This window comes from Acanthochromis polyacanthus, chromosome 12 (genome assembly GCF_021347895.1).
Source record: "Acanthochromis polyacanthus isolate Apoly-LR-REF ecotype Palm Island chromosome 12, KAUST_Apoly_ChrSc, whole genome shotgun sequence".
Lineage (NCBI taxonomy): Eukaryota > Metazoa > Chordata > Actinopteri > Pomacentridae > Acanthochromis > Acanthochromis polyacanthus.
Window position 1 is genome coordinate 7,392,378 of NC_067124.1, and position 25,600 is coordinate 7,417,977.

The following is a 25,600-nucleotide window of genomic DNA, read 5'->3' on the forward strand; positions in this document are numbered from 1 at the left end:
AAAAAAATGTGGTTTCTATTTTTTCATGCAAAAAGTGGACTAAAGTTATGAATTTAAATATATATCAGTGTTTAAAATAACTGCATTGGTGCTTAAAGATTATAAACATAAAAAATAAATAGTGTGCATGTAAATGAATATCAAATATCAGTTTCCGGGTGACGAGTTAGAGGACGGACGACCGAGGAGCGAGTAGTTGAGCAGGATGAAATTAGTGAAATGAGAAGAGCCTTCTCTTTAAGGGCTCTGCTTTCAGTGTCGGCATTCAACGACGCCGTCTGCTTCGAACGAGCCAACTTGACTGCTCCTCGACGACGTCATGACGCAACTTACGTTAATTTGTGATGCTGACGTGTAGGCAGGGAAGTTCCTGTTCAGCTTCCTTTTAGCATGTATTTAGCTGCTTAGTTCCTCCTCGTCTTATGCATCTGCCATTGACAGTTTAATTTAAAACCATCAAATGCAGTACCTCTCTGTCGAGTTGAATAACAACGCAAGATAAACCGGAATAAAAGCAGAGGTAGGGGACCTCAAATTAAATCACTGGTAAGGTAGCTTCAAGAATACTCTAGTGCTAACTGTAGCATTTACAGCTAAACGATGTTGACATTAGCTACAACGTGGCTACAGTATCGCTCACTTAGTCTGTGTAATTCATAACTGTCACCATTTTCTGAACATCATTATGGCTTATTCTGTAAGCTGCAGAACCCCACAGTGAGCCCAGGAAATGTAAGCAACGCTTCACCAAAATACTGCGAATGTAACAAAGATAGGACTGGACAGTGTGCTGCGTTCCTCACACTGACATCCATCAGACACCAAGTAAGTGTCACTATCAGATTTTTGTTTGCACCGAATCCAATGTCAAAGCTCATGAAATCACAATCAGTCTTAGTCATTCAAATCATGTAACCGGTTCCGTGGCTCTGCCACCTTCTGCTTAAACAAACTTCGTCTGTAATCAGATTAGACATTAACAGCACAGGTCTCATTCATTCAAAGTATAACCATGAAAAGAAACTGGCATCAGGCAACGATCCGAGCATATGTATAGGTCACCATGGGCTACTTCAAAATATACAATCTGCAGCATTTGGAGTAGCTCATGCAGGCCCCTGGCGTTACAGCCTCTAGAAAGATATAAAGTATTGTCTTTGTGAGACAAACTAAAATGCCTCAGAACTTGAAGTAATCTGCAGAAAGAGTAACTGAAAACTTCTAAATCAAGAATAAAAATGACTTAGCGGGGTACAAAACCAGCTGTTGACTGTGATGTTTGGTAAAGGAACTTACTAGGATGGTCAAACTTTTGAACATGCCACAAATACTGCTGTGTTTATCATTTTTATGTTGATGAAAAATGACACCAATTAACAAGTATAAAAAATAATTAACAAAATTAACACTTGTAAAGTGAAACATGTGTGTACTCTTGAAATGTGAGAAAATAGTGATTTCTTTTGTCAAGGACTGTTTGTCAGAGCCAGTGTTCTGTTCATTCATCTTTTTGAGACCAGCTGTCCAAAATGTTCAATTTTAATAGTTTAAAACACAGAAGGCAGCAGATCCTCACTGTGGGAAAGATGGATCAAGAAAATGGTTGACATTTTGTTTAAAAAATGTTCTTTCAAAAGCAGTTTTAATTTGTTCATAGTTTGTAATTTATGATCTGCTTCTGAAATTCCAGCAGACCTGGATCCTTCCTACACTAGCATGTTTTGAGAGTCCTGAACATGCATTGCTTTAGTACCAATGCATCCGTACTTATAGCATTTAATGGTGGCAGTATTTGGTCATCACCATGCCAGTGATAAATGCTCCCAGTCTGAATCCACCTTTTGTGTTGGTGTTTATTTGTCTGGATGTTCTTGTTTTTAAGCTTGCTCACATGCCCTCTAACAACATGTGTCACATAGCTGTTGTAGAGGTACAACAGCCTCACTCGATCTCCTGTAGGTGGAGGATATATAATGTGACATAAATCAGCACCTGGTTTTCCACAGGTTTAGTCAAGAACTGCAGTCTTATGAAGAACAATGGGGAAAAGGAGGGTGCCAGATCTGTATAGAGCCCCTTTTCCTTTATACTCCATTAAAGTGGACCCGAATACAGGGCTGGTGATCACAGCAGGAGGAGGGGGGGCCTCCAAGACAGGCATAAAGAATGCTGTGGTAAGTGTGAAGATGAAGCTTTTTTTTAATTATTCACTTCTTTCTTTAATAGGATACTACAGTGGCCCTGAAAGCTCTCCGACACACTACCACATGCACATACAGCCGGTATATTTCACTAAAGTAACACTTCATCAGTTTGATAGCACATTATATGGTTGATTTGTGTGTATTTGGCTGTGTTTTCTGGTCTTTCTGTTTTGTTTTGTGTCTGTGTCATTTTATCTGTGTACACTGTCAAATTCTTAACTCATAGCTATGTAGTGTATAATGTGATTACATAAGATACTGTCAAACGTTGAAGGCACTTAAAGTTGGGATACTTTTAAAATGTGTGTTCTGAACATTTTTTATCATATAAATCGTACAAAGTTAAGTAAAAATTAATAAAAACTTGAATTAAATTAGTCATATAGATTCTCTCAGATAGAATTTCATGCATTTTTTCAAAGTAGTTGGTAGGTGGGAGAGCATGGCGTGATTCTTGTGGATGTAGTCTGTCTCAGTGTTCTGTCTCTTCGTGTAATCCCAAACTGACTCAGTAGTGTTCATGATCAGGCCTCTGTGCGCTTCTCATGCTGCTGAATGAATTTGATAGTAATATACGATGGATAAGAAACTAAATGTGTGTCTAAAAACTTTGCACAGTCCTGTATGTATTTTTGCAAAAGTACTATTTAAAGTTACTTAGCCTGTTCAGTGTGAGTGGATGAATGGATGTCTGGATTACGGGCATTTTGTGAGCATTGTGTGAGTAAACCAGTTTCAGCTGTAGCAGACTTACACCTTTGTGTTTCAGCATTTCCTGGATCTGCAGCTGGTTGGAGAACACCAGTACAGTGCCAGTCTCCTTCACTCTCATGATACTGACACACGTGCAACTATGAACATGGCTGTAGGTAATGGTGTGATTGCTGCAGGACAGGACGGAACCTGCTGTTTGATGAAGTTCAAACACTGCACACAGAAAGGAGGCAAAAATGTGCCGAAAGATGGTAAGCCATACTACTACAATCTGAAATGTATTTGTCAAATATACTTTATATATATGTGTGTGTGTGTGTGTGTGTGTGTGTGTGTGTGTGTGTGTGTGTATGTATATATAAATGTGTATATATATATATATATTGCATTTTTCAAATATGTGCAGGTAATTTAATTCGTTTTTTTAGCCAGTAAACAGTTTTTGTGCTGGTACAAGATGTTTGTTCATAACATGTCATCTCAAGACACTTCAGATATACACACTAGTTTTTCAGCATCATTCTGTGATGCAGTGTTCCTAATATTGGTGTTTTACCCTGGTTAAAGGTTCAAGATTTCAAGATTCAAGATTCAGTGAGACAGTTCTGATGCAAAAAGAATGAAACCTAAAAATCCATCCATTCTGTATACACTGCTTGATCCTCATTAGGGTCATGGAGGCGCTGGAGCCTATCCCAGCTGACTTGGGGCAAAGGAAGCGACAGGTCACCAGTCCATCGCAGGGCTACATATACAGACAAACAATCACTCGCATTCACACCTACGGGCAATTTAGAGTAATCAATTAATCTCAGCATATTTTTGGACTGTGGGAGGAAGTCAGAGTACCTGGAGAAAACCCACGCATGCACAGGGAGAACATGCAAACTCCATGCAGAAAGATCCCATGAAGGCCGGGACCAAACCGTTGATCTTCTAGCTGCAAGGCAAAACTGCTAACCACTGCTAACCACTACACCACTGCTAACCACTACTCCACTGCGCAGCCCAAACCTAAAGATGACTAGGAAAAACAAAATATTTTATACAATATAAGCCCCTGACTGTAATATAATGGATTGCAATCTTCCATGCTTTAGTGACTAACTTATGCTTTTCTTCTTCAGTAACATCAGACATTGTTAATGTGTTAAAATATGACACGCAACAGTAAAACTGTATTGAACTGATGGCACATTGGCGTTTAGAAGGAGTTTACCAAACAGCAGTTACATGACTGAGAGCTCCAAGAAAAAAAATCTCAGGTTTGATGAGTCAAAAAGGTAAGTCTTTGGGCAGAACTGCAATGTCTGGCAGACACCAGCCACTGCTCATCATCTGGATAACACCATGCTTATGGTGAAGCATTTCAGGAGACTACCTCATGAAGAGTGTACAAAGAAGCAATCAAAGCAAAGGGGGCTATTTTGAAGAATCTAAAATCTAAAACATATTTTAATTCATTTTGAATGTCTGACATTATTTCTGAGTCAGTGGTACACATACCGCATCTGCACCTCTGCCATTTCTAAATTGGTTGATAGTCTTCTGCTGTCCCCACCCACCTCATCCCACTCTCACCCAACCAGTCCAGGCAGATTGTTGTCTTCCTTGGTTGTTTTTTTTCTCCCTCCCTATTCTAGGTTTTTTTTTCTTTCCCTCCCACCGTCGCTCATAGGGAATCCAAAGACATCTTTGGACTGTTGGGTTTTCTGTTTATACTTCATCTGTACCTTATTGTACTAAGTGCTGTGAGATGATTTGTTATGAATTTTCACTATATAAATTAAACTGCATTGAAGTGAATTTGTGACCTAATGAAAATGAGTGTCATCTTTGCAGCAGAGAACAGTGTACAGCAAGGTAGTGCCAGGCGACGAGCTGGGAAAGGAGACAGAGTTGGACAGGATGGCGCTGCAGCATCTGGAGACATGTCAGATATGAAGGATGAGACAGCTCATATCTCAGTGACTAGTTTGGCTGAAGTGCAGTCAGACCTGAACCCTCAGGACCCACTCCAGAAAGTGGTCAGGTTCAGTCCTGACCTGAAACTTCTGCTGACAGGAGGTACTGATGGACACATCCGAGTCTGGGAGGTAAGCGCTGTCTAGTTGTTCACTGTAAAAGTATCTTCACACCAGCCAAGTTGCATTATTGTCCTCATAGTATTGCCAGGCTCTCTCTTGAATGTGGATCTGCATTAATTAGATTAATTTGGGAGACAAGTATGATGCTTTTCAACTCAGTATGTGGGGTGTTAACATGATAGAGAGCCCTGGAATTTTTCATTTGTTAAACTAACCTTTATTACACCAGAAACCCTACAAAATGCTGAAAACAATAAGGTGATACATTCTTCAGTCAGTCTGTAGTAGATAAACAAGAAACTTTTTTGATAATAAATTTATACTTGAAGTAATTTAGCATCCTAAAATTATATTGTAATTTTCGGTCTTTGTAGGTTTTCAGATAAGCTATTTGCAACTTTATTCAACCTTTAAGTTTTAATGACACATTACTTTTGCTGACATAGCTCACCTACCTCCAGATTAGATGTGGATTAGCAGCTGGTTGACTGTCCAGAGGCACCTTTTTGAACATATCTCAGCTATTAAATTACATACTTTTGGTCTTTCTTACTGTTGCCTGTATTTTCATTGCGAGATTATTTTTGGACTTACAAACAGAAATTCAAAGAGGGTAGCTGATTGTAAAAAAAAAAAAAAAAAAATCTTTTCAAAAGTAGAAACATGTCTTTTACGTCTTTCTTCCTAAATTAATACCTTAACTGTTCTGAGAGTATGATCTTCCCCATCTTTTGGACAGGTTCAGCTATGACCTGCTAAAATGAAATTGACTTGTGAAGATTCATTCTAAAGTGATTTAGTTAACAAAATTAAGTAAAGATGTATTTGTTTGGATTTGTTGGACTGTGCTGCAGCTTTTGCTTCATTCCATATGTCAAGCATGAAATAGGTGAAAAAAATGTTATTGCTAAAAAATGTGATGAGGAGAAATTGCACAAATGTATAGATGGCATATCATGATACATGTTTGAAATGATACATGTTGTACATGTTGTTTACCTAAATGCATAGATTGATACAGGAAAATGTTCTTTTACAGTTTCCTTCCTTAAAGAAGAAATTTGACTTCAAAGCACATGAAGAGGAGATTGAAGACTTGGATATGAGTCCAGGGAACAAGGTGCACCATTGACATCTCACTGCATGGATGTTTAATGTAGGTGACGGCTGTGCCGGTTCACTACTAATGGTTAGTATTTTGTATTGTGTTCTGATGCAGTACCTGGTGACAGTTGGCCGAGACTTTGCATGCAGTGTATGGAGTGGCAATCAGCTGGCTATGGGTCTAAACTGGCTTGAAACCATGCCTCAAATAGCTAAAAAGACTTATCGATATATGGCTTGCAGGTAAGAAAAGCAAAAGAAAATGTAGTCTCTTATAGATTCTTTATCTATAAAAGCACATTGTTGCAATTCACCTCACTACATCCACATACATGTTGTGACCGTGAGTGTATGGTTGTATTTCCATTTATTTTAGGTTTGGTAGAGTAGAAGACCAAAAAGATGCCCTGAGGCTGTACACAGTGCAGATCCCCCATAGAAGAGACCGAAAACCTCCTCCTTGCTACCTCACCAAGTGGGATGGCAAGAGCTTGCTGCCCATGCTGACGTCTCCCTGTGGCACTGAGGTCATATCCACTCTCGCTGTTAGGTACCTAATTCATAAAATCTCAAGATAAAAGTTTACATAAGTGTTTTATTAGTGGCTTTACGATACAGATGTTTCAGTTTGGGTTACATGAATACGGTGAAGGGTTTAGTTCAGGCAACTGGAATTATTCTCGTGATCTTGAAGACGTTTCACCTCCGAGCGGCTTCTTCAGTTCTAAAACTAGTTTGGAGAGTCCCAGGTATTTAACCACTAGAGGTGAAGGTGGGATTAAGGCTGAAGGTATCTACTAAAAGACTAAAGAAATCTTTCAACAACAGGTGTTGAATCCCAATGAGGTATTAATATGCTAATAGAGGGGGGCCTAATGAGAGTCGTTGATTTAATGGCCCATTGAGTAGCCTGCTACCTATGACTCATCATCATATGAGTTGTTAGGCTCACCTGAGGAAAGGTGTGAAGAGTGGTTAAATCTTCTGGGTAGAGTTCTTAAGGCAGCTTTGTATGTGTCTGAGGCCTCCCCCTCTGTTCAGAGTGGGTCCCCCCCATTACATAATTGCTGGGTTTTGGACCACCTGACTTATTCTACCCCTAAGGTTGAGTCAGATTAAGTGCCTCGGTGTTCTCTGAACAATTAAGTCTTCAATTGTCTCTTAAGCGTAGAAAGGGACTGAGCAGAACGCACAGAGTTTGGTAGTTTGTTCCACCATTTGGGAACAACAGAGGAGAAGAGTCTGGCTAGAGATTTCGAGCCGTGCTGGGCTGGAAGCACCAGGCGTCTCTCACATGCAGAGCGAACTGGGCATGAAGGGGAGTAGACCTGGATCAGGGAATCCAGGTAGGCCGGGACCGTTCTTGTAAATGTTTTGTAAGCCAGGAGGAGAGTTTTGAATTTGATTCTGGCTGCAACTGGAAGCCAGTGAAGGGAGATGAACAGGGGAGTGACATGAGCTCTTTTGGGAAGGTTGAAACGTGCTGCTGCATTCTGGATCATCTGCAGAGGTTTGAGTGTACATGCAGGGAGACCTGCCAGAAGAGAGTTGCAGTAGTCAATGCGTGACATTACAAGAACCTTAACCAGAAGTTGTGTGGCCTGTTGGGTCAGGAAGGGTCTGATCTTCCTGATGTTGTAGAGGGCATAACGACAAGAACGAGAAACTGAGGCCACGTGAACCTTAAAGGTCAGCTGGTCATCAATCATGACACCCATGTTTCTGGCTGAGTTTGTGGGCACAAGTAGGCTCGAGTGAAGTTGGACACTGATCTGAGGCTGAACAGATGGACAAGCTGGAAAGACCATGAGTTCAGTCTTAGACAGATTCAGCTGAAGGTGCCGTTCCTTCATCTATGTGGAGATATCAGCCAGACATGCTGATATCCGAACTGAAACTGTTGTGTCGTCAGGTGGAAAAGAGAGGAAAAGCTGAGTGTCGTCAGCATAACAGTGGGTTACCTGAATAGTCATTCTCCTGTAAGTGTAAATGGACAGCTGAATCTTGTCCTGAAGTGCTGGCTCTTCTGTGTTGGGCCATGCGTCTGTGTGGAGGCTGCTTGGTCTCACCAATGTAAAGATCTGGGCAGTCCTCACTGCACTGGACTGCATAAACTACATTCAGCCCGTTTACATGGGACCTGTTATTCCTCTTTCATTCTGAATAAAAGTTAATTCCGCTTTTAAAATATCCTTGTAAACATTTAATTCCAAATTTAAAACTTCATTCCGAATAAACTACCTGGTTTATTTTGATGGGAATTCTGAATAAACTAATTCCTGTGTACGTTCTATGTATGTATACACTTAATTCCGCTTTAGTTAATTCCAGTCATTCTGCGCATGCTTGGCGACATACACATTCTGCTACCTTTGTCGAGTTGCTGTTTCAAAACGACAATAAAAAGCAAAACAAAGAGCGCCTGTATAGTTCAATCCGTTAAGCGGGTGAATCATGTACAGGGGCTGGTCTCCGATTTAGCGGCCGGGGTTCGATTCCTGCTCGTGGCCTTTCGCTGCATTTCTTCCCCCTACTCTTCTCCCCTGTTTCCTGTCAGTCTCTTGCTTCACCTATCAAATAAACCCAAAAAAATAACTTTAAACAAAAAAAGAAAAGCATGCTTATTAGTTGTTCCTCCGTGTTGTTGGGGAAAAGAAATGCCGCAGCAAATGGAGTTTGTTTTCTTTTGTTAAACAGGGATACTCACTGTCCAATCAGAATCCTTTCCGATGCCCAAGCGTTACAGCAGAATTAAGGAAGGGGAAAAAAATGTGCGGTCCATGTAAACCGTAATTTGGAATTAATATTTCCATGTATACTCGACGAACAAAACTTTAACTCTAAATGAGTTAATTCTGAATGAGTTAATTCCGAATGGAAAACCTCATTGTAACCATGGCCATTGTTGAGTCTGTGCCTTGGTGTTTTGTCCTTTGGGTGGACCAGTCTTTCTGTGGTTTCAGGTCTGAAATGAACCGCGATGTCATGTTTGGAAAAAATCCTCCTCAGTTTTTCGGAAAGGCCTCCAACATAAAGGACAACAATGTTCTTTCTTTTGTTGTCTGGGTCTTCCCTGGTGGTAGTTGGCTCCCTATCTTTCCTTCTCATGGTGGACTTTAACAAGGCCCCGTTAGGATAGCCACAGGTTTTTAGGGAGGTCCTGTGGATATCCTAACTTTATAGGACAGTGGAGAGAGAGACAGGAAACATGGGTAGAAGACGGGGGAATGGCATGCAGTAAATGGCCATGGGCTAGATTGGAACCCATTACCACTGCATTGGGGACTATAGCCCCTGTTTATGGGTGGCCCGCTCAGCTAGCCTAACTATCTGGGCACTCTTAAAAAGCATTTTAATTGGAAAAAGGTGATGTTGCCGATAACTGACTGTGGACCAATGGAAAATACCAGTGTTACTATGTTGACAGTGTAACTTTTGGTTTGATTTAAACAGTAAACTTCCAGGTTTTTGCCACTTATCATTTAAAAAAAATCAGCTAAAATGTGACTACATTCTAAAGAAAAATCTCACAAGTTCACCTCCTCCTCTTCCTTCTTATTCAAGCAAACTAAAAAATAACTACAAGTAATAGCAGCAAAATATATCAGCCAGCCATGGCTAACTAATTTGAATGATGAGATCAGCTCAAATAGTGGGAGCAATCGAGATAACTCATACTGACAAGCAATCAAAATATCAACTGACAACCTGTGATTATTTAACTCTGTAGCATAGAGCAGGGCTGTCAAATTCATCCTGGTTCAGGAGCCACATTCAGCACAATTTCATCTCCAGTGGACCAGACCAGCAAAATCACAACATAATAGCCAATAAATAATGCCAATTCCAGATTTTTCCCTCTGTTTTAGTGCAAAAAAAATAGATTCTGAAAAGGTTCACATCCAATGAATTATCTTTTTGCGAAACATTAGGAACAAACTGAAATTTCTTAAGAAAAATAAGTGCAATTTCCACAATATTATGCCTCAGTTTATCATTTGTGCAGTACAACTTCCAGATCACAAGGTATCTACAAATGAACATCTGGAACTCTACAAGCTAATATTTTGCTTTATGATCAAAGCAGCTTGTCAAGATCTAGAAATAATTTTAAATTCACTTTCATTTCCACATCTGTGTAGTAATCCTGACGACCTGAACCGACTCACCACACAAGCTAAATGGAAACTATTAGGGAAAAGGATAAGTTGCCCCCTGAATTGTAAATGTGCAAAATTTAAAATAAATAAATCAATAAAAGGATACGTAAAAGTTGTGGCAGTGGATAAATTTGAAATGGCAGTGACTTTTATTGAAACATTGCAGTTATTGTTATCTTTGTAATTTTTACACTTTGCAAAGTCTTCCCATGGGCCAGATTGGACCCTCTGGCGGCCCAGTTTTGGCCCATGGGTCGTATGTTTGACACCCATGACATAAAGGCTGCTGTCCAGGATCCAATGAAACACATCAGTGAGCCACAGGGTGATGGGCTCCTTCATTACCGTTAATATGGACACCGTTTATTTTGACTGGCTTCCACCACCCTGCTGCCCCAGACACCCAGAGCACCAAATGTGGATTGGTATGCCACTGAAAATACTGTTACCTTTGGAGGAGAGACCAGTGTACTTAGAGTTGAAAGCCACAGTTCTTGTCCTCTCATTGCTCCAGCACTGTTCTCCTCATCAATACTGTGGCTCTAAGTGATCTGGATCAGCAGGTGCTCTGTAGAAAGTGGAATCATCTTGTTGTCCAACCTCCTCATCATCATACCTACTGTCACTGTTGTTGATAGAACTACTTTGCCAATCTTTCAGCTGTGACCATCCAATGAGAGCTGAGTAAGGTGTAGAAAACTTTACTTTTATATTTTATGTGTAGCTAAAAGTAGCTTCTTTGCACAAGTCAGTAAAACAATCCTCATACATCAGAGGTTAACCTTTATTAAGAATGAAAATAATTCCTCTCCAATGTCTACTGCTAAAATGAGCCTAACAAGCACCAGATGGGTCGGTAAAAGAGATTGATGTGAAGTGGACAGTTGGCGAGCTGACTGAGGAAAGAGCAGTGGAAGACAGTTTGTATTCTTGTGTGTTCTGGCCAGTATGGTAATGAAAGCAACGTGTACATTGTTCTCTACAAGCACTTCTGTGCAGTGGGTTTTGGAAAGGCAGTTTTTAGGTCACTGTTTGATTTTTTTTCGGCATAAAAGGTTTTCTTTTTTCTTCTTTACAGTGACTCTGGAACATTTCTTGGCCTTGGCACTGTGACAGGATCAGTATCAATGTACATTGCTTTCTCTCTACAGGTAGCCCACATGTCAAACTAACATACTTTGTTCAAATCAACCAATTAGCTGTGTTGTAAGCTGACAATTTGGTCTTGTTGTTTGGTTGTAGAAGCTGTATTATGTACAGGAATCCCATGGCATTGTTGTGACAGATCTTGCCTTCCTGCCGGACTCTCTGAAAGACAAAAACATTAAGGGGAATAATGAAACAGCCATGTTGAGTGTGGCTGTGGACAGTCGTTGTCAAGTACATACGCTCGCCAATCGAAGTAAGTCCTACATCATCGCATTAGGAATGTGAACACATTAAGAACATATTTCATCACCTCAGACTCTCTCACCAGCAGTTGTCCTTTGTTTTGTATTTCTTCCAGGATATTTTCCAATCTGGCTGGTGGTGTTCGTCTGTGGTCTCATGGTGGTGGGGGTCATCCTCCTCCTACAATATCTCTTTCCAGGATTTATTTAATTTTTACACATCCAAAAGTGAGGAATTATGGGGTCTGGACACATTTTTACATCTGTCAGGATCAGCAGTCCTCCAGACTACCAGGACTGTTATTTGTTTGATCTCTATCAGCTTTTCTTAATCGTTTTGTGTTCACTCTGAAGTTTAAGGGCTTATTGTCGCGAATGTTTAAAGGCTGAGGTCTTTTTACTGACAAATCTAAGGAGCATTGTAAAATTGTATGGACAAATAATTGTTAATTGATTAACTGCTTTGTGTTTCCCCTTTTTATTCACTCATCAGAAGCAGAAACCAGTTTACAGTCCTCTGTTAAGGGGCTGCTAGTGAATATTTGTGGAAACATCTATTTGTTTTTGGACGTCTGAATTCAAAGCTACAGTAATTACTTTTATTTCACTGTGCCATTATTCAAGGTTGGGGGAAATTATTTAATATTACATGAAAACAAATGTGGTAAAATGTGAGGTAAGATGCTTTAAGCATATAAGAAGCAGTGGCTCTGTGTAAACCTAATGAAAATGTCATTTTACTGGAGTGAAAACTGGATTTTCCGTTTTTTGTAATTAAAGTGTTACCTTTAATTTATATATTCTGACTGTGATGACGTTGAACAGTCAATGTATGAAAATGTGGTTGATTTTTTTTTTTTTTTTTTAAAGACCCCCATATTATCGTAAATTAATGAAATGATAGAAGAAATATTTAGAAATAAAATACTGGAAAGGTACCTGGAAAAAAAACATGTTTCGTGTCTGTAAGTGGACTGTCAGATCTCTAAACTCTAAATATTTTTAAAGCCTACTGACCATTTGGGCAGTCGAATCAAGTTATGAACACAACATGGTGAACTTAAACAGTTCCCTTTTTACATATCCACCAGTCACATTTGATTTGGTGTATGTGTCCACCTGATATGAAGTTAAGATAGACCAGTCAGCCACAGCATTATGACCACTGACAGCTGAAGTGAACAACACTGATCTTATTGGTTGTGATGGCGGAGCGAAGCTTTGACACTCCATTGAAAACATGGTTCATTTCTGGAGGCTTCAATGACACACAGTGCTCGAGTAGGACATCTAGTGGTCAATAAAATGAAGTTCAATCAAGACGTTATTGTTGATTCATGTATTGTTTTACATTGCCTTGATTTAACAATATTGCTGATTACCAAAATACTTTCTTAGGTCTCTGTAATGGTTAATCCGCCAGTGTGTGGAAGCTCTTTAATCAAAATGATATCTTTAATGTTAAAATATTATTGTTGTTATCCATGAATTTTCAAATTTGCTTCTTTTTTTTTTTTTTTTTTTTTGCAAAAACGCAGAAAAAAACAACACACATTATTTTTGATTGAGATGCCAAATTACAGTTCTCTGCTTCCATTGTTCCAACAGAACATTTTGTTGTGGTGGTTGTTATTCTTGATTAATTTCTGACTTGTCAGAGAATCCCAGTGTGCTGGCTCAATTTTAGGTATAATAACGTGAATTCAGTTTGAAATTCCTTACTCCTGTTCAAAATGGTAAAGCATAGGGAACTCACTGAGAAAGACAGAATCTGAATTAAAACACTTCATGATGCTGGATGGTTTTTAAGACAAATACAGCAAGACATAAAGTGTTCTCACAATGTGGACAGGTTCCCAGTCTCTACAATTCTACAATTTCATTTAGCAGACATACATCTGAGAGTAGATACAACACAAGCAAGGATCTAGTCAGGAGAAAACAACCTGGAGAAGAGCCATAAAACAGTGTCTACAAGCAGTGCGGGAGGTAATAGGATTTTTTTTTTTTAGGAAAGCAGAGACTTGGTTGAAAGCAGTTCTCTCAAGTATTTTAGACAGGGAGGGCAGGAGCAAAACTGATCTGTTGTTTTTGACCTGAGCTGGCTTAAGTGTAGGTTTTTTGAGTATTGGAGTGATTCAAGCTTGCTTAAATGCAGCGGGGAACACACCCATAGCAAGTGAGGAGCTGATGATGTCTATTACTGTCTGCGGGGTTAAGTGCTGGAGAAATGGTTGGTACGAGGTTGAATGGATTGGGTCCAGTGGGCAGGTAGTGGGACAAAAGTCCAGCAATAGTTTAGACACTTCCTCGTCAGAGAGCAGAAGAGGAGAGTGTGGCTCTGTTAGCTGATGGTGCACAGTGAGTTGGTCAGGCTCAGGATAACTGGTTGCAGATAGCAGAGACTTTGTCCATTGCTCCTGGTGGGTCGTGGTTAGTGCCTTGCATGGCAGCTTCCACCATCAGTGTGTGAATGGGTGAATGCGACGTATCTTGTAAAGCCCTTTGGGTACCTTGCAGGTATAGTAAGAAGAGTGGAGGGTGGGGAATGAGGTGGGTGGAGGAGTGAGTTGAAAGCAGAGAATATTTTTCAAGCATTTGATGTGCCACAGATCTTGTTCTGATAGAACTTGGTCTTAGCAGCTTTTAAACCGGAGGAGAATAATGCTCATAATGTTTTTGGGGCCTTTTTCAGCTTTATTGACAGGACAGGAGTGAGAGAGAGAGGCAGGAAAGTGGGGAGAAGAATGGGGGAAAGACCTGCAGCAAAGGGCCATGGACTGGATTGGAGTCCATGGCCACTGCGTCCCTGTTTATGGGTCACCTGATCAACCTGTTGAGCTACCAGGACGCCCCATGTTAGTAGATGATGATGGTCACTGAGGTCAGAGGTCAAAGATTGTTCAGAGAGGAGGCTAGTGAGGAACAGAATGCCTGTGGCCTCATCAACTGGGAGTGAGGAGAATACGTTATGAGAAGGCATGGAGGCAAAGACCTCATCAGAAGATGGGTCGGTGTGAAGGATCGAAGACTGTGGTGGAAGGAGACCATTTGCGGAAGAACAGGAAAGTCTTCCAATAAGGAGATAAAATAGTGGTCTGACAGATGAAGTGGAGTGACACTCAGATTTGTTGAGGAGCAGTTTTGACAGAAAATCGAGTCCAGTGTGTTTCCTGCTTTGTGTGTGGGAGGGGTGGAGACCTGCTTGAGGTTGAATAATTCCATAAGTGACAGAAAGCCAGTTCCTTGGGCTTTGTCTGTGTGAATATTCATGTCTCCCATGACAAGTGGTGTGTCATAGTTCTGAATGGCCGAGAGAAACATGTCCAGTTCAACTACAAACTTTCCTAGTTGACACCATGGAGGGCGGTATATGACAACAACAAATAGCTTAACTGGTGCAGTGGCACTGATTGCATGGTATTAAAATGTGGAGTTATTGTTTGGCAGAGACAGCTTAGTGAATTCGCATTTTTTGGAAGTCAGGACTCCTGTAATACCTCCTCATCCAGCAGAATCATTCGTTCATTCGTTTTACAAAATAAAACCAAAACCAAAAAACGAAATAACAACTCGTTTTTTTCAATATTTGTTTCCAGACCCAAAACGAAAAAACGGACAACGAATATATTTTCCAATTTCCGATTTTGTGCACAATTGGAAAATGGACAAAACGGATAACAGGGTTAGAATAATGGACAAGGGACAAGGTACGTTTTATCCGTTTGATTCCCGGCTATAAAAGACACAAGCAGAAACAAAAAATCAAGCCGTTTTTTCATTTTTTCGTTTTGAGCAAAAAACAAAAAAAGCAGGAAACGGTTCGTTTTTTCGTTTTTTCGTTTTGAACAAAAAACAAAAAAACAGGAAACGGTTCGTTTTTTCGTTTTTTCGTTTTCACCCCCAAAATGAAAATACGACTCAATATTCCGTTTCATTGGTGGGCGGGGCTTCGGAGCCTGCCAGTGCACAATAAAGCTCCTGCCCATCACAATAAAGCTCTTGCGCTGGCATTCATAGACAGACTGACTTTCATTGTATTGCCTGCCCCCACTGCACTTCCCCTAACTCTAAATCAAAGCAAGTCGTGTACACAGTAATGACAGTCATAACCAGTGGTGTAGTCTAGTTTTTTCTACTGGGTATACTCCAACCTCATAAACCAAAGCCAGGTCAGGTCAACGCTGCTCGGGGTATTGTGCAGCGAGAAATACGGCCGCCGTCTTGGTCCGGTCAGCCGCTCCACTCAGCGCTGTTTGACAGCGCATTTAATCCATCTTAACTCTGAAAATTAAAATGATTTCCACGCGTTTTTTATTTTTATTTTTTTTTGCTGCAAACGTCATACATGTAGCTATGATCAGTGATGTAGTCTACGTGATACGCAGGTATACACCCCACCACTAGAAAATTTTCCAAATTTCTGTTTACCCACTTAAAAATGCGCAAAGATACGTATACCCAGGGGTGTAAACACGCAGGTATACGCCTTATACACACTAGAAAAGGTCCCGAATTTCCATATAACCACTTAAAAATGCGCAAACACATGTATTAGTATGTTTTTTTGACATAACGTTCACTTTTCTCTGTGTCAGGAAGCGGTGAAGCTGTATGGGACAGGGGAAGGTGTCTGGCTGAGAACAGGGCTCACTAAAGGCCGACCGCGGTCCGGATCCGGACCCAGACGCCGTCTATACGGGTGTAAATTTGACAGGTCGCTTCTATTTTACCGGTGCAGGGTGCAGCTTTCCAGTGTTTATCATTGGTCTATCGGCTCAGAAACGCACAGACCAATTATGTACGAGTTCAGGCATCCCACGTGACGCTACTCAGCTAATGACGTCGCTGAATCGCATCGCAGCTCTGCCTTCAAAAAGCAGCTGAGAGATGAGGGACAGAGAGGACAGTAGTGATGGAAGTTCGGCTCTTTTCAGAGAGCTTTTGGCACTGCTTCCAAAGAAAAGCCGGTTCTTTCGGCTCCCAAACGGCTCCTAATTTATTATTCTTTGTAGCCTCATGTTTTTGCCTAACCTGGCAAATATGAATCATTTGTGTTTTGACAAACTCTTTTTCATTCAGTGTTTTTATGAGAAGCCTTATAATTGACTCATTTTGTACATTTGCTCTGTTACAAAAACAGGTATTCTTGCTTTTGTTTATTATTTCAACCAAACTTTTTTGCACAAAAAATAAATGAACAAAACTCTGCACATGAACCCACAGAACCAGAACAGAAACAGAACCAGACTCAGTATTCAAACAGTATAAATGTCCTCAGAGCAGGCTGACATTCAGAAAAATCAGATGGCTGAGCTTGGATGGGCTGATACATTTCTTCTTTCAGTGAATATCTGCTGTGTTTCTGAGAAGATTCTCTCAGATGGAAGGAGTTGTCTCTCCTCCATCACCTTCACCAGGTGGGGCAGACTGAGGCCTTGTCCTGCTCCAGCTCAGTGGGTCGTCTGCTGATTGGATGAGGGCTTCCTCTAGATATGATCCTCCATTACCACATCAGCTGTAGGATTTCTCCTGAGTCATCTCCTGTAGTTCTTCCATCCAAGAGCCTCCACACAGCAGAAGTTTGAGGTTCCTCCTCCACTTGGTCCTCTAATGGTGGAGGTGTCAGACTGCTGCTCTTATTCTCTGAAGTTTCTCATCAACAGCTCTGTTGTCACTGAAGGCAAGCTTCTTTAATCTAGGATCCAGTAACATGTTTTCTGCTAGGACAGTGTTAAACTCCATACTCCATTAAATACGTTAGGAGTCGGCTCTTCAGATTCACTACAAAGCATCGGCTGTGAGAGTCCTATCTTTTGTGCCTTATACATCTCTAGAGGACAGACTGTGGTCACATGCTGACCATGTTTGGCTCAGCAAACAGCTGTAAGGCAGCTTTCTCAACTATGAACATAATCAAAATATGTTTTGAGAACGGCTCAAACAAGCAGCAGCTCAGCTCTCCCATTAAGCTGCAGAGATATTAGGGGAGTGATATGAGACAAAAATGTAAAAGTCTTCAAATGTTTACATTTATGAGATTTAGGTATTATAAAAGATGTATAGAAGTTGATTCAGGTTGTTCAGTCATGCTTTTTTAAGTTCTGCACTTTATTTTAAGATATACAGTTACATATAAGTTATTTATTAATAAATGTCAAAATATTTTTGAACCGTACTGAATTTATTTGACGGTCAGTTTTTGATTACAGGCAGACTCTAATAAAACTACCAGGTTACATCAGCATATATCACAGTAACTCAAGTTAGACATTATGATGTTCTGGACCTTTGCTGACTGGACCTCTCTGAATTTTAGCTGAATACCCCTGGCTTAGCAGAAGAGGGACATGAGTCTAGAACTTCTAATGACCCAACATCAGTCAGTGGAGAAAAAAAAAGAAAAAAAAGCAAAGCTAAATGAAACTATTTCAGTGTTTTAATAAGCCTGTTGCTTGTCCTGTGAATACTGCCACTTTAGGGAACACTACAGCTGGAGCTAAGGTTAAAGTTTAGGAAAGGGAGCCTGATGAAGAGGAAACATCAGCTCTACCTGATGAAGAGGAAACATCAGGTCTACCTGATGGCAGGAGGAGGAGCTGCTGACGCTATAATGTCTATAAGTATCTAATTGGTTGTTTGAAATAAAGGAGCTGCTGCTGCTGTGTGTGTGTGTGTGTGTGTGTGTGTGTGTGTGTGTGTGTGTGTGTGTGTGTGTGTGTGTGCGCGCGCGCGCGCGCGCGTGGACATGTGAGTGCACGCGCACATATATGAGAACCTGACCTGGCTTTGGTTTATGAGGTTGGAGTATACCCAGTAGAAAAAACTAGACTACACCACTGGTTATGACTGTCATTACTGTGTACACGACTTGCTTTGATTTAGAGTTAGGGAAGTGCAGTGGGGGCAGGCAATACAATGAAAGTCAGTCTGTCTATGAATGCCAGCGCAAGAGCTTTATTGTGATTGGCAGGAGCTTTATTGTGCACTGGCAGGGTCCCAAGCCCCGCCCATCAATGAAACGGAATATTGAGTCGTATTTTCATTTTGGGGGTGAAAACGAAAAAACGAAAAAACGAACCGTTTCCTGTTTTTTTGTTTTTTGCTCAAAACGAAAAAACGAAAAAACGGATAAAACGTACCTTGTCCAGGTACGTTTTATCCGTTTGTTTCCTGGCTATAAAAGACACAAGCAGAAACAAAAAATCAAGCCGTTTTTTCGTTTTTTCGTTTTGAGCAAAAAACAAAAAAACAGGAAACGGTTCGTTTTTTCGTTTTTTCGTTTTGAACAAAAAAACAAAAAAACAGGAAACGGTTTGTTTTTTCGTTTTTTCGTTTTCACCCCCAAAATGAAAATACGACTCCATATTCCGTTTCATTGGTGGGCGGGGCTTCGGAGCCTGCTGGTGAACAATAAAGCTCCTGCCCATCACAATAAAGCTCTTGCGCTGGCATTCATAGACAGACTGACTTTCATTGTATTGCCTGCCCCCACTGCACTTCCCCTAACTCTAAATCAAAGCAAGTCGTGTACACAGTAATGACAGTCATAACCAGTGGTGTAGTCTAGTTTTTTCTACTGGGTATACTCCAACCTCATAAACCAAAGCCAGGTCAGGTTCTCATATATGTGCGCGTGCACTCACATGTCCGCGCACACACACACACACACACACACACACACACACACACACACACACACGCAGCAGCAACTCCTTTATTTCAAACTACCAATTAGATACTTATAGACATTATAGCGTCAGGAGCTCCTCCTCCTGCCATCAGGTAGACCTGATGTTTCCTCTTCATCAGGTAGACCTGATGTTTCCTCTTCATCAGGTAGACCTGATGTTTCCTCTTCATCAGGTAGACCTGATGTTTCCTCTTCATCAGGTAGACCTGATGTTTCCTCTTCATGTATAAGGCACAAAAGATACGGTCCGAATTTCCATATAACCACTTAAAAATGCGCAAACACATGTATTAGTATGTTTTTTTGACATAACGTTCACTTTTCTCTGTGTCAGGAAGCGGTGAAGCTGTATGGGACAGGGGAAGGTGTCTGGCTGAGAACAGGGCTCACTAAAGGCCGACCGCGGTCAGGATCCGGACCCAGACGCCGTCTATACGGGTGTAAATTTGACAGGTCGCTTCTATTTTACCGGTGCAGCTTTCCAGTGTTTATCATTGGTCTATCGGCTCAGAAACGCACAGACCAATTATGTACGAGTTCAGGCATCCCACGTGACACTACTCAGCCAATGACGTCGCTGAATCGCATCGCAGCTCTGCCTTCAAAAAGCAGCTGAGAGATGAGGGACAGAGGACAGTGGTGATGGAAGTTCAGCTCTTTTCAGAGAGCTTTTGGCACTGCTTCCAAAGAAAAGCCGGTTCTTTCGGCTCCCAAACGGCTCCTAATTTATTATTCTTTGTAGCCTCATGTTTTTGCCTAACCTGGCAAATATGAATCATTTGTGTTTTGACAAACTCTTTTTCATTCAGTGTTTTTATGAGAAGCCTTATAATTGACTCATTTTGTACATTTGCTCTGTTACAAAAACAGGTATTCTTGCTTTTGTTTATTATTTCAACCAAACTTTTTTGCACAAAAAACAAATGAACAAAACTCTGCACATGAACCCACAGAACCAGAACAGAAACAGAACCAGACTTAGTATTCAAACAGTATAAATGTCCTCAGTGTAGGCTGACATTCAGAAAAATCAGATGGCTGAGCTTGGATGGGCTGATACATTTCTTCTTTCAGTGAATATCTGCCGTGTTTTTGAGAAGATTCTCTCAGATGGAAGGAGTTGTCTCTCCTCCATCACCTTCACCAGGTGGGGCAGACTGAGGCCTTGGCCTGCCTCCAGCTCAGTGGGTCGTCTGCTGGTTGGATGAGGGCTTCCTCTAGATATGATCCTCCATTACCACATCAGCTGTAGGATTTCTCCTGAATCATCTCCTGTAGCTCTTCCATCCAAGAGGCTCCACACAGCAGAAGTTTGAGGTTCCTCCTCCACTTGGTCCTCTAATGGTGGAGGTGTCAGGCTGCTGCTCTTATTCTCTGAAGTGTTTCATCAACAGCTCTGTTGTCACTGAAGGCAAGCTTCTTTAATCTAGGATCCAGTTACATGTTTTCTGCTAGGACAGTGTTAAACTCCATACTCCATTAAATACGTTAGGAGTCGGCTCTTCAGATTCACTACAAAGCATCGGCTCAGAGAGTCGTATCTTTTGTGCCTTATACATCTCTAGAGGACAGACTGTGGTCACATGCTGACCATGTTTGGCTCAGCAAACAGCTGTAAGGCAGCTTTCTCAACTATGAACATAATCAAAATATGTTTTGAGAGCGGCTCAAACAAGCAGCAGCTCAGCTCTCCCATTAAGCTGCAGAGATATTAGGGGAGTGATATGAGACAGACAAAAATGTAAAAGTGTTCAAATGTTTACATTTATGAGATTTAATTATTGTTAAATTGTATAGAAGTTGATTCAGGTTGTTCAGTCATGCTTTTTTAAGTTCTGCACTTTATTCTAAGATATACAGTTATATATAAGTTATTTATTATTAAATGTCAAAATGTTTTTGAACCGTACTGAATTTATTTGACGGTCAGTTTTTGATTACAGGCAGACTATAATAAAACTACCAGGTTACATCAGCATATATCACAGTAACTCAAGTTAGACATTATGATGTTCTGGACCTTTGCTGACTGGAACTCTCTGAATTTTAGCTGAATACCCCTGGCTTAGAAGAAGAGGGACATGAGTCTAGAACTTCTAATGACCCAACATCAGTCAGTGGAGAAAAAATAAGAAAAGAAAGCAATGCTAAATGAAACTATTTTTAATAAGCCTGTTGCTTGTCCTGTGAATACTGCCGCTTTAGGGAACACTACAGCTGGAGCGAAGGTTAACGTTTAGGAAAGGGAGCCTGATGAAGAGGAAACATCAGCTCTACCTGATGGCAGGAGGAGGAGCTGCTGACGCTATAATGTCTATAAGTATCTAATTGGTAGTTTGAAACAAAGGAGCTGCTGCGTGTGTGTGTGTGTGTGTGTGTGTGTGTGTGTGTGCGCGCGCGTGTGTGTGCGCGCGTGTGTGTACGCGTGGACATGTGAGTGCACGCGCACATATATGAGAACCTGACCTGGCTTTGGTTTATGAGGTTGGAGTATACCCAGTAGAAAAAACTAGACTACACCACTGGTTATGACTGTCATTACTGTGTACACGACTTGCTTTGATTTAGAGTTAGGGGAAGTGCAGTGGGGGCAGGCAATACAATGAAAGTCAGTTTCTCTATGCCTGCCAGCGCAAGAGCTTTATTGTGATTGGCAGGAGCTTTATTGTGCACCAGCAGGCTCCGAAGCCCCGCCCACCAATGAAACGAAATATGGAGTCATATTTTCATTTTGGGGGTGAAAACGAAAAAACAAACCGTTTCCTGTTTTTTTGTTTTTTTGTTCAAAACGAAAAAAATGAAAAAACGGATGGATTTTTTGTTTCTGCTTGTGTCTTTTATAGCCAGGAAACAAACGGATAAAACGTACCTTGTCCGGGCTGCTGCGCAGCGAGAAATACGGCCGCCATCTTGGTCCGGTCACCCGCTCCACTCAGCGCTGTTTGACAGCGCATTTAATCCATCTTAACTCTGAATATTAAACTGATTTTCACGCGTTTTTATTTTTATTTTTTGCTGCAAACGTCATACATGTAGCTATGATACAGGACAAATGGTTCGGTGTATTTTAATATTCATAGCGGGATTAACAGTAATAGAATATTCTGATATTAAGCTCGACTGTAGACAGGTATTTTGCAAACACTGTAAGCATACACACACTAATATATGTTAGAGAAGCAGATAATGGCAGTAAAGTCAATTATTTTAATAATTAATAATTTAATAATCAGCTGGGATAGGCTCCACCAGCACCCCCCGCGACCCTAGTGAGGATGAAGCGGTGTATAGAGAATGGATGGATGGTTGTGCTGGTTTAAAGCTACTGCATTTATTAGTCTTAAAATCTTGCACCTCTATTTGAATGCAACAAAACCTGCTTGTGTTGACTGTCAAAAATTAAGTACAACTATCCATCCATCCATCCATTAATCCATCCTCTAAACACCGCTTTATCCTCACTAGGGTCGCGGGGGGTGTTGGAGCCTATCCCAGCTGACTCGGGCGAAGGCAGGGGACACCCTGGACAGGTCGCCAGTCTGTCACAGGGCTAAGTACAACTAATTTCATCAAAAAACGTTTTACAACTCAAACAACACCAGTGTTTCATTTCTTAGAGTGTTTAACAAAATTGAATACATCTGTAATTTTTAGTTAGTCTAATTGTGTAGTTATGGAATAAAATGCCCTGTGAACACCAGAACTGCCTCTATTTGTGTGTATACTTCATGACTACACATTAAAAGGATCACCACAGGACATAAAAATCTGCTTGTGAAACAAATTACATTGTTATGGAAGAATATACACGAAGATCAGTAACCATATAAGAATCCACAGACACACAGTTGCAACACAAATCAGGTGGGCATAACATGTCATAGTGACAATAATAGGAGCTGCAGTGGCTATCCTAATAAAATGACACCACAGAGACCTGCAAGATATAGCTCTGAAAAACAGGTTGGAAAGCATTTCAGACCTAGCTCAGGGGTGAAGATCTGAGCTTCTGTCACGGCTCATACAGTGAGAAGGACATTATGTAACATTAACTTCTATTGACAGTGCCCAAAAAAGACCCCTGCTTGCTCTTTGGCAATTCATTAGGACTGTTAGAATAGTTGGGTAGAAAGTGTCTTCAATGAAAATTCTCTTTAATGATGTGATTCATGTAATTCACAGAGTTAAGAAATGATGTTGCAGGTGCCAGTAGTTTGAGCACAACATATGAAATGCCAAGTGAGGTTAATGTCTCTCAGTATGGATCAGTATGTTTTTATTGTACTGCTAGGTGTAATTCACCATAACTATTTCATTTAATGTTCTGAGTCTTCCTAACACATGGAAGTACGGGACGAGCTCACCCTTTTATTACTGAAACACAAATGGAATCATTTTGTGATACATTATTTTACCATTATTCAAACTGAAATTCTATAGTAAATCCAGCATTTGACTGGGTACACAAAAGAATATATCACATTTTGGAGAATGTGTTGTTGGGGCGCCACATATCCTCTAATGCGCCTCTTGTACTTTAGGTCAGCTGATCACATAAATGATCTGACTGCCACTGAAATCAGTCCTGAATTGCACTTAAAGCTACTGGAGTGAAGCTTGAATTTATGTACATGGTAGGTTCTAATTCGGATGTCCCTGCTGACCAAGAACCAGTCATTTTCAACTGGTAAACGCATTCTGCAGCATTTTCTGATTGTTTTGTTCCCTATATTTTTCTGTTATTTACATCAGCACTCCTTACAGTTAACGTCAAGGTCTTCAATAAGCAAAGGTAATTGCAATTTGTCAGTGAGACACCTAACATTATAACTGTGGACTGAAACAGCAAGGAAGGAGAGTGATGTGGGTGTAAAGAGGCTAACATCAGCGTTGTCCTGGTTACTTAGTGTCTTTCAGCTGTGGAGGAGTATTGAGTGGTCCTTAACATCTCTGCAAGGTTACTAGGTCCCAAAGACTCTAAATCACCCTGCTGTCTTAACACTCATCACATCCCTGCCAAGCACCTTCACATAGGCTTTTTATGAAAGATGGACTATCCATCCATAACCACACGACTTAGGGAAAGTAATGAATAAATTCAGTTTATTAATTAGTAACAACACAACAGGATGCTCTCATCCTGAATTGAAAAGACAGCTTGAGCCGCACAGTTTTGCCCATGCCACTATTTTTAAGCCACACGTTGCCATGTCAGTGTTACACACTGTGCTTTGGTCCAATTCCAGGCAAAGAACAGTTTATGGACATGTCAGTTTGGGGTTGTGTGAAACATTTTGACCGGTGTAAAATCCTGAAATATCAGGAAAGTGAAGTGGAATTAAATATAAGTATGATATAAATAATCAAATGTAGCCGCAAGGGGACACAAGCCAGTGTCTTATTGTGCCGGTCCCAAGCCCGGATAAATACAGAGGGTTGTGGCAGGAAGGGCATCCGACGTAAAACTTTGGTCAAATCAAACATGCGAATCAAATGTATGACTTCCATATCGGATCAGTCGAGGCCCGGGTTAACAACGACCGCCATCGGTGCTGTCGACCTACAGGGTGCCGGTGGAAAATGGACTACTGTTGGTCGAAGAAGGAGGGGAGGAAGGTGTGTTCATAGGAAGAGAGAGAAGAGGAACACCAAGAGTCTAGGACTGAGAGTAGGAACTTTGAATCTTGGAACTATGACAGAAAAAGGTAGAGAGCTGGTTGACATGATGCAGAGGAGGAAGGTGGACATACTGTGTGTCCAGGAGACCAGGTGGAAAGGTAGTAAAGCTAGAAGTTTAGGAGCAGGGTTCAAGTTGTTCTATCATGGTGTAGATAGGAAGAGAAATGGAGTAGGAGTTATCTTGAAGGAGGAGTTTGTTAGGAATGTCGTGGAGGTAAAAAGAGTGTCAGATCGAGTGATGAGCCTGAAGCTAGAAATCGAAGGTGTGACGTTCAATGTTGTTAGTGGGTATGCTCCACAGGTAGGATGTGAGCTGGAGGAGAAGGAGAAATTCTGGTTGGACCTTGATGAAGTGATGCAGAGCATCCCTAGAAGTGAGAGAGTTGTCATTGGTGCAGACTTCAATGGACATGTTGGTGCAGGAAACAGAGATGATGAGGAGGTCATGGGCAGGTTTGGTATCCAGGAGAGGAACGCAGAAGGACAGATGGTGGTTGCCTTTGCAAAAAGAATGGAAATGGCTGTAGTGAATACTTTCTTCCAGACTACATCTTGTGTAGACGGTGTA

At 41.0% G+C, this 25,600-nt stretch overlaps 1 protein-coding gene across 1 annotated transcript; it reads left to right on the top strand.

Annotated features, from left to right (window-relative positions):
• The first annotated feature begins 339 nt into the window (after positions 1-339).
• Positions 340-12,980, top strand: preb (prolactin regulatory element binding). The gene is made up of 11 exons (XM_022211412.2): positions 340-520; positions 703-825; positions 2,007-2,174; positions 2,974-3,169; positions 4,761-5,014; positions 6,045-6,125; positions 6,225-6,352; positions 6,486-6,659; positions 11,348-11,420; positions 11,512-11,671; positions 11,777-12,980. The coding sequence occupies exons 3-11, from the start codon at positions 2,040-2,042 to the stop codon at positions 11,869-11,871; spliced, it is 1,296 nt and encodes a 431-aa protein (XP_022067104.1). The 5' UTR covers positions 340-520; positions 703-825; positions 2,007-2,039; the 3' UTR covers positions 11,872-12,980.
• Positions 12,981-25,600: the final 12,620 nt, after the last annotated feature.